This window comes from Oncorhynchus mykiss, chromosome 23, assembly GCF_013265735.2.
Source record: "Oncorhynchus mykiss isolate Arlee chromosome 23, USDA_OmykA_1.1, whole genome shotgun sequence".
Lineage (NCBI taxonomy): Eukaryota > Metazoa > Chordata > Actinopteri > Salmoniformes > Salmonidae > Oncorhynchus > Oncorhynchus mykiss.
The window spans coordinates 23,162,555-23,177,337 of record NC_048587.1 but is presented as its reverse complement, the minus strand read 5'-3'; the positions used below and the strand labels follow the sequence as shown (position 1 = coordinate 23,177,337).

The 14,783-nt window shown below is 40.7% G+C and overlaps 1 protein-coding gene across 4 annotated transcripts in view; it reads right to left on the bottom strand.

Moving 5' to 3' along the window:
- The window catches only part of LOC110502460 (apoptosis-stimulating of p53 protein 2), a 54,168-nt gene that overhangs the window by 30,028 nt on the left and 9,357 nt on the right, over window positions 1–14,783 (bottom strand). For 2 of the 4 annotated variants that reach the window (XM_021580484.2, XM_021580486.2), the window contains exons 2-5: window positions 8,607–8,754; window positions 4,329–4,442; window positions 1,435–1,505; window positions 839–940 (exon numbers count right to left, since the gene is read on the bottom strand). In XM_021580484.2, coding sequence (XP_021436159.2) covers window positions 839–940; window positions 1,435–1,505; window positions 4,329–4,442; window positions 8,607–8,754 — 435 coding nt within the window. Of the gene's footprint in view, window positions 1–838; window positions 941–1,434; window positions 1,506–4,328; window positions 4,443–5,102; window positions 5,694–8,606; window positions 8,755–14,783 lie in introns of those variants that run through there. The other 2 variants (XM_036959958.1, XM_036959957.1) reach the window with 2 other exon arrangements.

Below are 14,783 nucleotides of genomic sequence, written 5' to 3'. Positions count from 1 at the left end.
AATCTATCAAAATGGTAGGAGATGACAGTTTTTATAAACTCACTCGGACCCCCAAGCGATAAGACTGCTAAATAGTAAAATAATTGTTACCCAAACTATCTGCACTGACCCAACGCACACTCACTAGACTACTGTATATGCTGTATACACACAATACACACACAAATACATACATACATACATACATACATACATACATACATACATACATACATACATACATACATACATACATTACATACATACATACATACATACATACACACACATAAATACACACAGTACATACATACATACATACATACATACACACACATAAATACACACAGTACATACATACATACATACATATAAAGCTCCATTCTTGTGCATTTTATTTTATTCCTTGTCTTACTATTTTATTAAATGTTTTCTTTGTATTATTATTTGTTTTACTCTGCATTGTTGGGAAGGGATCATAAGCAAGCATTTCACTGTAAAGTCTACACCAGTTGTATTTGGTGCATGTGACATAACATGTTTTGATTTCCCTGTTTGTTACCTTCTCCATCACTCCACCTGCTCAAGGCCATCCCATGAACCAGCCCCTTCTCAACTTTTCTCTATCACTTTGTCCTTGTCTTTAATAGTCCCCTCCCTCTGTCTCACACCATCACTGTTTTTCAATCTCTCCATTTATTTCCATCACTTTACCCACCCTCTTTCACTTTCTCTTGCTCTCAGCATCTCCCTCTTTCATCTGACCCCACTTGCTCCCTCTTGCTTTCCTTCTTCATCCATGTCTCATTAGCCCCTTTCCACCCGCCTCTCTTTCTTTCTACCCTCCCTCCCTTGTTACCTTGGAGGCGAGGAGTTGTTGCTGTGCATCTATCTGCTGCTGCTGTCTGGCAGCCATTTCCTGCAGCTCAGCCAGAGTCATGTCCATCCGTGGGGCCGACACCTGCACAACAGACAGAGAGTCAGTTACACACGCCAACGCACACACACACACACGAGCGTTGGTAAAGTAAGACAAACACTGAATAGTCTACGTACAAACACCCTCTCTCTCTCACTCCAAACCAAGAGAAATATGTGTTTTGCATCTGTCAGGACAGGCCTGAAGCCAAGTAGAACAAGTACAGTCTCTGCATGTGGGTAAATAGCACAAGCTCAAATATAGGGATTTCTTTTTGCGCGATTGGTGACACAGGAGTAACCAAACCCGTTTTTCCCGCTCCTTGTCTTTGGAAGCTATAGCTGTTACAGGTTCAAAAGTCTGAAACTAACACCAGCATACCAAGAGCAGGGAGAGGAAATGGTCAAACATAGCCCAGTCCAACGAATCATAGGATAGGAAATGTACATGTACATTGAGTGAGTGAGTGACTGAATGAAAAACTGTTTTAAAAGGTCTCCAAGTGTTTGTCTAAAGTCAATGGTTTCTGAACTCACCCCGTTCTCCATCCGTCTATCTGAGGGGCTCTTCACTCCATTCCTCTTTGAGTCTGATCCTCGGGAGCCACCTGAAACACACCAAAACCTCAGTCAAAGACACTCGGAGAGAAGAGTAAAGTAGCAGAAGTTTTTTTGGGGACTGGAAACATTAAAACACCACCAAGTCTGCTTAGGAAACTATGAGAAACTTTCGCAAAGTGTTCGTTGGAATTACAGCTGATATGAGTGACTGAAAAAGAGACTGCTCGCTCAGATACCATACACTGACACACGTTCTGCAAAAGGTTCCTTCAGCTGGAGAGTAGGGTTCACAAAGAGGTTACACAAATACAGACTGGCCAGCATTAGCAACAAACTAAACCACTCAGCCAGCACAAAGAGATCAGTGTCGCCAGAGACAGGTCATAATCTCCAAATTTACTACAGCACTCTGGGTTTCTGAGGAGCTGCTCATAGAGTCAGAATGTGTGTAGGTGCACATGCGTAGCGTATTTGTGTGGTTGGGGAGGCTTTAGGGAGCCAATGAACCTGATCTAATCCCCGGCCCAAGATAAAGCCTTTACCAAGTAACTTAAATAAAAGTTTTGGACAACCTCTGTTACAATCATGGGCTATGCCTGGGGACTATTCTGGGGCAAAATAATACACTAAAACTAACTCTGGACAAATAAGTAGCCTACAAGGTAATGATATCACATTGGCAAATTAACTTAATAGGCTACTTAGTTAACTTAATGGAGCAAATAGCCATCTCTTTTGGTAGCTAGCTAAGCTCATTTTATGAGAAAAAAGAAAGGAGATGGGAGGGGAAAAAAGGCTAAGCCCTCTCTATAGGAGAAAACAAAATGCTTAGTTAGCGGATTATATCACAAGACTAACTAACAAGGCTAACTAACTCTTATCGGAAAGAACGCAATGGGAGCCAACTACGAAGACATGGCCTAAGTACAAACAAGCTAACAGTGTGGGGGAAAAAAAAGAACAGGCTAAAATGTCAAGAAAGGAAAACAGCCATCTAATCCCAGAGCCATATCCAAGCTGTGAGGGGTCAAGGGCTTAGTAGTTATGCAACGAGGGGCTGAGAGGATCCCCACCACCAGAGGACTAACTCATTTTTTAGAGATGTGATTTGAACACCCCTTCACAATGACAGCCCTGGAGCATTAGGTCAATGAAGGCTTGTCTGGAATTTGAAAACTTGTAATAGCAATCTGTAGGCATATGTGGATAAAGGGGGTTTTAGGCTTCTGTTGTACAATCCATGTCTTGTGGGGAGGGAGGGCCATCCGAGTTTCTACTTTCTAACAACTTGTCACGTAATTGATAACAGGGCTCGTGTGTTTATGAACATGTGTATATACAGTACAAGTCAAAAGTTTGGACACACCTACTCATTCAAGGGTTTCTTTATTTTTACTATTTTATACATTGTAGAATAATAGTGAAGACATTAAAACAACACATATAGTAACAAAATAAAAAGTGTTCAACAAATATATTTTACATTATTCAAAGTAGCCACCCTTTGCCTTGATGACAGTTTTGCACACTCTTGGCATTCTCTCAACCAGCTTTACCTGGAATGCTTTTCCAACAGTCTTGAAGGAGTTATATGCTGAGCACTTGGCTGCTTTTCTTTCACTCTGCGCTCTAACTCATCCCAAACCATCTCAATTGAGTTGAGGTCGGATGATTGTGGAGGCCAGGTCATCTGATGCAGTACTCCATCACTCTCCTTCTTGGTTAAATAGCCCTTACACAGCCTGGAGTGTTAGTCCAGCTAAGCGCAAACCAGATGGGATGCTGTATCGCTGTAAAATGCTGTTGTAGCCATGCTGGTTAAGTGTGCCTTGAATTCTAAATAAATCACAGACAGTGTCACCAGCAAAGCACCACTACAATATCACACCTTCTTCTCCGTGCTTCACGGTGGGAACCACACATGCAGAGATCATCCGTTCACCTACTCTGCGTCTCACAAAGACACGGCGGTTGAAGCCAAACTCATCAGATCAAAGGACAGATTTCCACCGGTCTAATGTCCATTGATCATGTTTCTTGGCCCAAGCAAGTCTCCTGTTCTTACTCATGTCCTTTAGTAGTGGTTACTTTGAAGAAATTTGACCATGAAGGCCTGATTCACGCAGTCTTCTCTGAACAGTTGATGTTGAGATGTGTCTTTTACTTGAACTCTGAAGCATTTATTTGGCCTGCAATTTCTGAGGCTGGTAACTCTAATGAACTTATCCTTTGCAGCAGAGGTAACTCTGGATCTTCCTTTCCTGTGGCGGTCCTCGTGAGAGCCAGTTTCAACACAGCGCTTAATGCTTTTTGCATCAAGATTGACTGACCTTCATGTCTTAAAGTAATGATGGACTTTCATTTCTCTTTTCTTACTTCTTCTTGCCATAACATGGACTTGGTATTTTGCCCAATAGGACTCTCTTCTCTATACCACCCCTATCTTGTCACAACACAACTGAGTGTCTCAAACGCATTAAGAATGAAAGAAATTCCACAAATTTTCAAGGCACACCTGCTACTTGAAAAACATTCTAGGTGACTACATCATGAAGCTGGTTGAGAGAAAGCCAATAGTGTGCAAAGCTGTTACCAAGGCAAAGGGTGGCAACTTTGAAGGATCTCAAACATAAACATTTATTTTGATTTAACACTTTTTTTGGTTACTAAATGATTCCATATGTGTTATTTAATAATTTTGATGTCTTCACTATAATTCTACAATGCAGAAAATAGTTTTAAAAAATATATTTAAAAAACCTTGAACGAGTAGGTGTGTCCAAACTTTTGACTGGTACTGTATGTGTGGTGTGTGGCATGCTGTTGTTCTTCTGTATCCATCTCATCCTGTTAGGTGGTTGGGAACTAACCTGATTCTCTGCTGGGCGCTCGGTCATGACGCAGGAAGAAGCGCACCTCTGCCCTGTGCTGTCCCCAGCGCTGAAGCACGTCCAGCATCCGCTCCCCATCTCCTACAGGTCGCTCTGATGGGGGGAGTGGAGGTGGGGAAGAGAAGAAGGGGTTAGACTAGAGAACACACACACACACACACAGGTTTAGGATGTTATGGAATCGAGTTAGTGGTGCTTGGGAAAACAATAAACCATAACAAATCATTGCACCCCCCAAGATTTGGAAATAATGACATGGGCACATCCTATAAAATAAAATAAATTAAAAAAGGTTAAACCCACCATCACCCCAAAAAATATCTGTGCTTTAATTCTAACCCTGCCTAGCAGTATCGATGTGTTTTACGTCGTTGGTTTAAAGTGACAAGAGTAGAAAAAATGTACACGCATGCGACTGCCAATCCAGCATCCATACATTGGACAAACATACAGCTGTAAATGTTAGTAATTTAGTCTCAAAAGAAAAGCAGTCAATGTGTGTGTCGTATGACACGTGTTGTGTGGTTTGTGAATCCGATCAGACCACACTGACTGGGGGAGGCTAGTCTACATTTTGAAGATATGCATTTAATCAAGACTTAAGTAGAAAAATTTGAAATTGTGTTTTCTTTTCTTTTTTTTACATTGGATAAAAGTAGAGACTCAGAGCTAGAAAATGGTACATCATACACTACAGCTGAGGAACACTGGGAAAGTAATTCTGCTTTGAAAGTTGAAAAACGTATAACCCACTTTTTAAAAAATGGCCCTTTGTCATGATTACACAGGGAGTCCTGGAAGCAGGTGCAGAAGGAGAGTTTAATAACAATGATGAAAGGCAAATGAACAAAACAGGAGCTGCGTACTGAACATGAAAACAAACCAATACTGCCTGAAGACTGAGGCTAATGAGGGCTAAATAAAAGGGGAAGTAATCAAGGTACTGATGAAGTCCAGGTGTGCATAACGATGGTTGCCAGGTGAGAATAATGTGGGTTGCATAACTGGTATATTTTAACGCCAATAAACCCATCTGTTTGAACATGAATTTAGTATATGTTAATCTAGCAAACCAGGCAACAAAATGCAACTTTCTAAGCAATGTTTTGGTTTGTTTCTAGCTTGTTAGCTAGCCAGCAAAATGTTAAGTTAGCAGGCTAGCCAGTTCAAATAATGACCGTATTATATAGCTGACAACATCTTAACTTCAGCTAATTTGTATTCATTATTACAGGGAAAATAACCTCACAACAAGATCATGATTTACAAGTTGATAGCAAGCAAATTACAGAAAATAGCTTACGGATGTGATCATGGCAAAATAAAAGCAGGGCATTCTCCTGGAGAATATTAGAACTTGGCCTAACGTGGTATCCTAACAAACACACACTATATCAACTAAAATCTAAATGCATTTGTCACAGGATACAGAAGGTGTAAACGGTACAGTGAAATGGTAACTTGCATAGTACTCCAGTATTTTGTTTAGACATGTAGCAATTCAAATGGCTCTGAGATACATGTATGATCTGTGAGTAATATTATTTGTAACTTTAGCTAGCGAGCCAGCTAGGTCATGTTAACTAGCTAGCTGACAGTACGCTTTAACTTGACGGAAACGACTTTCGGACAAAATTAGAGAAACTTATAATATCTGAAAATGTAGCTAACTAGACTCAATTACCCATAACCATGGATGAACTCTTCTCCCTCTCTGTCACGGATGCCATGGTTGCCCTTAGTTTGGAGATGTATAAAACACCTGTCTCCGGATTACAACAGCCTTCGTGTGTTCCCTTTGACTCCCTCCACATATTTGCAATCAAACGCAAGAATGTTCTCCATCTCCTTAGCTATCATACTCTGTTTCCACCGGGCATTTCACTGATTTCAAAACAGTCCTCCAGAAAGTGGAGAGCAACACTTTTGTAGTTAATTGTGATATCTTAAAAAAAAAGTGTTAGAAAGGATTACCTACACATAGAGTAGCCCTTTGTTATTAGGCAGAAGCATGCTGCATAGCAGACCAATCCGAACTCATCTCTCGGCATGTCCAGCCCATCCATTATCTCTACCAAGCATGGCTAGTGGGAAGGTTCCTGACTTTTACTGTGGCTAAACCAACTAGGCTCGTAAATGTAACAACTGTATTCATATTTACAGATGGCATACAAGTTTCTTATTAACTTCTTATGGCTGCAGGGGCAGAATTGAGTAGCTTGGATGAAAGGTGCCCAGAGTAAACGACCTGCTCCTCAGTCCCAGTTGCTAATATATGCATATTATTAGTAATATTGGATAGAAAACACTCTGAAGTTTCTAAAACTGTTTGAATGCTGTATGTGAGTATAACAGAACTCATATGGCAGGCAAAAACCTGAGAAGAAATCCAAAGAGGAAGTGGGAAATCTGAGGTTGGTCGATTTTCAACCCAGCCCCGATTGAATACACAGTGGGATATTGGTTATGTTGCACTTCCACTAGATGTCAACCGTCTTTAGAAACTTGTTTGGGGATACTACTGTGAAGTGGGACCGAATCAGAGAGGAATCAGTCAAGTCTACCATGAGCTGAACATGCTCTGACCATGCGCGTTCACATGAGCGGGAGTTCTGTTCCATTGCACTTCTGAAGACAATGGAAATCGCCGGTTGGACCATTATTGACGTTTTATGTTAAAAACATCTTAAAGATTGATTCCATACATTGTTTGACATGTTTCTACGGACAGGAACAGAACTTTTTGACATTTTGTCTGCAACTAGGGAACGCGCTTCATAACTTTGGATTTGTTCAACAAACGTGCCAACAAAAGTAGCTCTTTAGACATAAATGATGGACATTATCGAACTAAATCAAACATTTAATGTGGAACTGGGATTCCTGGGAGTGCATTCTGATGAAGATTATCAAGGATAATGGAATATTTTTAATGTTATTTCTGATTTCTGTTCTCCAACATGGCGGATATTTTTTTTTTCTGAGCGCCGTCTCAGATTATTGCATGGTTTGCTTTTTCCATAAAGTTTTTTTTATTTTTTTATCTGACACAGCGGTTGCATTATGGAGAGGTATATCTATATTTCCATGTCTAAAAATAGTATTTTCATCAACATTTATAATGAGTATTTCTGTAAAATGATGTGGCTCTCTGCACTTTCACTGGCTGTTGTCATACCAATCCCGTTAACGGGATTCCATTCATAAGAAGTTAAGGCAGTTCACGTTCCAGAAGGCATTTCTACCAAAAAACGCATTCTGATTAAAAAAAATACATATTTACATTCAAATGCCTCTTCAGTGAAGTAGTGACACGTGACATACACCTAGCTTCCTGAAACGAGTCACATGTTCACTTCATGTCCCAGAGAGGTGGTACCTCAGGGAAGGACAAAGATATGTTGTTGATGCTTTCAGCTGAGCTGGTTCTGATCCAACAGGCCTATTAGTCAACCACTCCACCCTTTAACACCCTCATCCATCTTTTCATTATACAGAAGTACTAATCACATAGTTGAGTATTGCACCAATGTATTTAGAATGTTCCAAACACATTGATCATGTTGTCACTCTTAACAAAAAATTACAGTCAAATAAACACACTAGGGTAGGGCAGTATCCAGATTGTCATACCGTCATACCGTTTCTGTATCATACCGGGGCATACGGTATTACCGGAATTGCACACAAGGTGTGCTAATGTTTTTGATGAATAAAACCATTTAGGCAACAGGGATCTTGATACAGGAGGCGTTTGAATGTCTCTGCTGTAACCAATAAGCTTGATCTTGACATCTAGCCACTTAGCTAGCAAACCAAATAATTTAGGGAAAAAAAACAGTATAAACAGTATATCTTCCAAGCCTAGAACGCACAGACAGTTTCACATCAGTGCAGACCGCAAAACAGTGTGCAACTGTTTTTTTAGGGAATAACACACCCAATTTATTAGCAACAGAGACACAGACAAAGTTGAGCTCTTCAGTAGAAGCATCAAGTCTGGCCAGTTGGCACACAGTCAGCACACCTCGCTTCTTTGTGTGCTTTCCAAAATAGTATTTTGTCTCAAAACTCTCCCTATTTATGTTTCATATGCTCTTGAAGTTTGATTAGAAGATTAGCCTAGATGTGTTTCCCTCAAGTAATCACTAGATCATAGATATTGTTACTGGTCCAGGTTCCTTATTTCACAGGCCTCTACAGGTGTTAGTTGTCAGATTGACAGGCATCTACAGTTGTAAAGGGGAGAAGGCTCACCAGATCCGCGCCACATCTCAGCCAGGTGGCATTCTGTCTCTCCGGGCTCCTTACACAGCTCCACCACGTCCCGGCACAGAGTCTCCGGGGTAACGGGCACCTCGGTAAAATGCTGGTCATTGTTACTGAGGTACACTGTCAAGAACATCTGGGGGGCAGAGAGAGACAAACACAAGATATTAACATGATGACATCCTTTAAAGAGAATCCCAGTATTTTTGTATTGTTTTTAGCCAGTAGTTCTGAAAGTAGCCCTCACGAACCAAAATAATGGAAAAACAATTAAATGAGGGATAATTAGTACATTGAAAGCATGGGGCTTCCACACAGGTGTGGTTCTTGAGTTAATTAAGCAAATAACAACCCATCATGCTTAGGCTCATGTATACAAATTCTGGGCAGGCCATCTTAATAATAATCTGAGATATCTACTGCAGCCCTCATCCTCCACGTACAACACCCGTTCTGCCAGTCACATTCTGCTAAAGGTCCTCAAAGCACACACATCCCTGAGTCGCTCGTCTTTTCAGTTCGCTGCAGCTACCGACTGGAACGAGCTGCAACAAACACTCAAACTGGACAGTTTTCTCTCAATCTCTTCATTCAAAGACTCAATCATGGACACTCTGACAGTTGTGGTTGCTTTGCGTGATGTATTGTCTACCTTCTTGCCCTTTGTGCTGCTGTCTGTGCTGAACAATGTTTGTACCCTGTTTTTGGCTGCTACCATGTTGTGGTGCTACCATGCTGTTTTGTCATGCGTTGCTGACTTGCCATGTTGTTGTCTAAGGTCTTTCTTGTTGTGATGTGTGTTTTGTCCTATATATATATATATATATATATATATATATATATATTTTATCCCAGCCCCCGTTCCCTAAGGAGGCCTTTTGCTTTTTGGTAGGCAGTCATTGTAAATAAGAATTTGTTATAAACTGACTTGCCTACTTAAATAAAATTAAACAAATAAATAAAAATAATGGATTGGCTTTATATAGCGTCTTTCTACCTACTGAGGAACTAAAAGTGCTTAACGTTGTAATTTTGACCATTATTTTGGCTTCCATGGCTATGCTCCCATAGGATGACAATTCCCAGATCCACGGGGCAAGAGTGGTCACTGAATGATTTGAAAACGATGTCAACCATATGCCATGGCTGTCTCAGGTACCAAATGTCAACCCAATTGTATGCTTATGGGAGAATCTAGAGCGGTGCTAGAGATAGTATTTCCACCACCATCAACAAAACACCAAATTTTGGAATATCTCGTGGCAGAATGGCATCGTATCCCTCCAATAAAATTCCAGACACTTGTAGAATCTATGCCAAGGTGCTTTTAAGCTGTTCTGGCTCGTGGTGTCCCAACGCCCTACTAAAGATACTTTATGTTGGTGTTTCCTTTATTTTGGCACTTACACACAGTGCAAGTCAAAAGTTTGGACACACCTACTCATTCAAGGGTTTTTCTTTATTTTTTACTATTTTCTACATTGTAGAAAAATAGTGATCACATCAAAACTATGAAATACCACATATAGAATCATGTAGTAACCAAAAAAGTATTAAACAAAATATATTTAAAATGTGAGATTCTTCAAAGTAGCCACCCTTTTCCTTGATGACAGCTTTGCACACACTTGGCATTCTCTCAACCAGCTTCACCTGGAATGCTTTTCCAACAGTCTTGAAGGAGTTTCCACATAAGCAGCCAACAAGTGCTCAGCATTTCTTTCACTCTGCAGTCCAACTCATCCCAAACCATCTCAAATGGGTTGATGTTGGGTGATTGTGGAGACCAGATAATCTGATGCAGCACTCCATCACTCTCATTCTTGGTCAAATAGCCCTTACACAGCCTGGAGGTGTGTTGGGGCATTGTCCTGTTGAAAAACAAATGATAGTCCCACTAAGCGCCAACTAGACAGGATGGCGTATCGCTGCAGAATGCTGTGGTGGCCATGCTGGTTATATGTGCCTTGAATTCTAAATAAATCACTGAGAATGTCACCAGCAAAGCACCCCCACACCATCACACCTCCTTCTCCATGCTTCACGGTGGGAACCACACATGCGGAGATCATCCGTTCACCTATCATCCGTCTCACAAAGATACACAGTTGGAACCAAAAATCTAACATTTGGACTCATCAGATCAATGGACAGATTTCCATCGGTCTAATGTCCATTGTTCATGTTTCTTGGCCCAAGCAAGTCTCTTCTTTTCATTGGTTTCCTTTAGTAGTGGTTTCTTTTCAGCAATTTGACCGTGAAGGCCCGATTCACACAGTCTACTCTGAACAGTTGATGTTGAGATCTGTTTGCTACTTGAACTCTATGAAGCATTTATTTGGGCTGCAATCTGAGGTGCAGTCAACTCGAATGAACTTATCCTCCGCAGCAGGGGTAACTCTGGGTATTCCTTTCCTGTGGCGGTTCTCATGAGAACCAGTTTCATCATAGCGCTGGATGGTTTTTGCAACTGCACTTGAAGAAACTTTAAACCTTCTTTTCCAGGCTGGACTTTTTCCAGATTGACTGAATTTCATGTCTTAAAGTAATGGACTGTCATTTCTCTTTGCTTATTTGAGTTGTTCTTGCCATAATATGGATTTGGTCTTTTACCAAATAGGGCTATCTTCTGTATTCCACCTCTACATTGTCACCGAATAACTGATTGACTCAAACACATTAAAAAGGAAAGAAATTCAACAAATTAACTTTTAACAAGGCACACCTGTTAAATGAAATGCTTTCCAGGTGACTACCTCATGAAGCTGGTTGAGATAATGTCAAGAGTGTAGAAAACTGTCATCGGGTGGCTACTTTGAAGAACCTCAAATATAAAATAGATTTTTATTTATTTAACACTTTTTTGGGTTACTACATGATTCCATGTGTTATTTCATATTTTTTTATGTGTTCACTATTACTCTACAATGTAGAAAATAGTCAAACTAAAGAAAAATCCTTAAATCAGTAGGTGTGTCCATATAAACACACTGAAAATTTAAAAAACATTAGGAACACCTTCCTAATATTGAGTTGCACTCCATTTTGGCTTTACAACAGCCTACATTTTCCCACAGTTGTGTCAAGTTGGCTGGTGGAACATTCTTGAGACACATGGGACACTCGAGTGTGTAAAACCCAGGACTGTTGCAGTTCTTGACACATTCAAACCAGTACACCTGACACCTACTACCATACCCCGTTCAAAGGCACTTAAATATTTTGTCTTGCCCATTCAACCTCTGAATGGGCACACATCCACAATCCATCTCTCAATTGTCTCAAGGCTTTAAATGACATCTTTAACCTGACTCCGCCATTTCATCTACACTGATTGAAGTGGATTTAACAGGTGACGTCAAAAAGGGATCACAGCTTTCACCTGGATAGTCAGTCATGGAAAGGGCAGGTGTTCTTAATGTTTGGTACACTAAGTGTATAGTGCATTCGGAATATATTCAGATCCATTCACTTTTCAATGTTTTTGTTACATTACAGCCTTATTCTAAAATGGATTAAATAGTTTTTTTTCATCAATCTACACACAATACACCATAAAGACAAAGCAACAAAAAAACGTTTGACATTTTTGCAAACGTATTAAAAATGTTAAACAGAAATAACTTATTAACATAAGTATTCACACCCTTTGCTCTGAAACTCGAAATTGAGCTTAGGTGCATCCTGTTTCCATTGGTCATCCTTGAGATGTTTCTACAACTTGATTTGAGTCCACCTGTGGTAAATTCAATTGATTGATTGGGCATGATTTGGAAAGGCACACACCTGTCTATATAAGGTCCTACAGTTGACAGTTCCCATAAGAGAACAGATGTGACGCTTGGCATTCAGGCCAAATAGTTCAATGTTGGTTTCATCAGACCAGAGAATCGTGTTTTTAGGTGCCTTTTGGCAAACTCCAAGCAGACAGTCATGTGCCTTTTACTGAAGAGGGGCTTCTGTCTGGTCCCTCTACCATAAAGACCTGAGTGGTGGAATACTGCAGAGATGGTTGTCCTTCTGGAAGGTTCTCCCATCTCCACAGAGGAAGGAGCTCTGTCAGAGTGACCATCGGGTTCTTCGTCACCTCCCCCACCTCCCTCTCCCTCGATTGCTCAGTTTGCCCGGGCTGCCAACTCTAAGAAGAGTCTTGGTGGTTCCAATCTGCTTCCATTTAAGAGTGATGGAGGCCACTGTGTTCTTGGGGACCTTAAATGCTGCAGAAAAATGTTTTGGTACCCTCCCCTGGACAATTCCTTCGACCTTATGGCTTGGTTTTTCTTCTGACATGCACTGTCAACAGTGGGACCTTATATTGACAGTTGTGTGCCTTTCCAAATCATGTCCAATCAATTGAATTTACAGGTGGACTCCAAGTTGTAGAAAAATCAAGGATAAACAATGGAAACAGGATGCACCTGAGCTCAATTGAGTCTCATAGCAAAGGGTCAGAATAATTATGTTAATACGGTATGATTTTTTTATGTTATAAATTAGCATACATTTCTAAATAACTTTTTGCTGTGTCATTATGGGGTATTGTGTGTAGAATGCTAGGGATGAAAAAATGTTTTGAATAAGGGTGTAATGTAACAAAATGTGGAAAAGTCAAGAGGTCTGAATACTTTCCGAAGGCACAATGTTCAAAGGAGTGGGCTCCACACACGTCACTGCATCTCAATGGTCTAAAATGGGTTCCTATCCTTGTGTGGCTTTATGTGAGAGCACCAGAACGGTTAGAGCAGATTCCAAAAAGGCATCAACTACATTCCATTCACTTATTCTGTCTTTTCAGAACACTGACATTGTCCTAACTAGGTAGCCATACTTCTAAGAGTCCATTCTAACCATAAATGTTCTCTCTTTTTAAATGTGCAGGTGTAAGTCATCAAAAGCAACCGCCCAATACAAACAATTAAAATCACTGCTGATGATGCAGATAATCTAGGTGGTCCAGACCTAACCAGTAGCTTTGGTAAATTAGGACGCAAATGTACACTATAAAACAATTAGGTAATAAACCATAGCTCATGCTTGGCTTACAACAGTAGGGTGATGGGGGGGTTGTAAATGAAAGGGTCACAGTGGTTTCAGTGATTCACGCCAACCCTACAAAGTACCACCCCAGATAAAGAGAAAGGGTTAACAATGACAGACAAATTTTTCACAAACGTCACCTAAAAGGGGAGCCCCCTGCCCTCATTAAGTTCCTCAACACTGAATAGTTTTAGTTGCTGTTGTTATTTTGTCCTGGTCCTAGATCTGTGCTTAAAGCTTATCCAAGATCTGTGCCAAATATCTGGGATCAGCCTTTGCTTAGAAGGGAAACCTCAACCTCGAGCCAGCACTCCACTTCTTTACAAGCATTTCACTACAACATCTGGTAAATGTGTGTATGTGACCAATAAAATTTGATTTGATTTTTGAACCACTGGACTACAGTGTGTGTGGATCATTCAACAGCTCTAGGAGAGTAGAAGCTTCAGCTTTGTAGGAGGGTTTTGCCAGATTTGCTCTGCAAGGTTTCAAATAACAATGACCCAGATACATGATCGTTTATGGCTGCTTGGTTGTTGTGTGGGGCAACAAATCATGTAAGACACGCATGGAGTTCCCTTTGACTCTTCAATGCAATAGAATAGCTATTTTTTTACAGGAGGGCTTTAAATCCCAGTAGGACAGGAAAAGTCACCCAGAAATCACTACAGGCAGCAGTTGACAACATCAGCTCATGCAAAGAATGTAGGACATCCAGAGGACCCTGTTAATGTTAGGAGAGAGGGATAGGGAGGGGGGGGGGAGAGTGAAATGAGAGAGAGAGAGAGCAAAAGAGTTGTGACATAAGGTAAAGCCCTCTGGGGCTCAGCACTAAAGTTAATGATCCAGACAGACCATGCCATTGCGCTCTCTTTCAGCCTACACTGCATGAGTTGGCACTTGGTGGCTTCTGCTCCTGACCTTCATCCACCTCCCTCCATCTCTCCCTCCCTATCACACAAAATACATTGTATGTAAAATACTTCTGAATATATCACGAGAGAGGAAGAGGAAGAGATTAGAGAGGAGTGGTGGATACTAAAAATATACAGTACTGCATATTATGGCCAGTATATTGCCCATTTGTTGCCAACAAGTAGCACATACAGTTAACTTGCCAAATTAAAG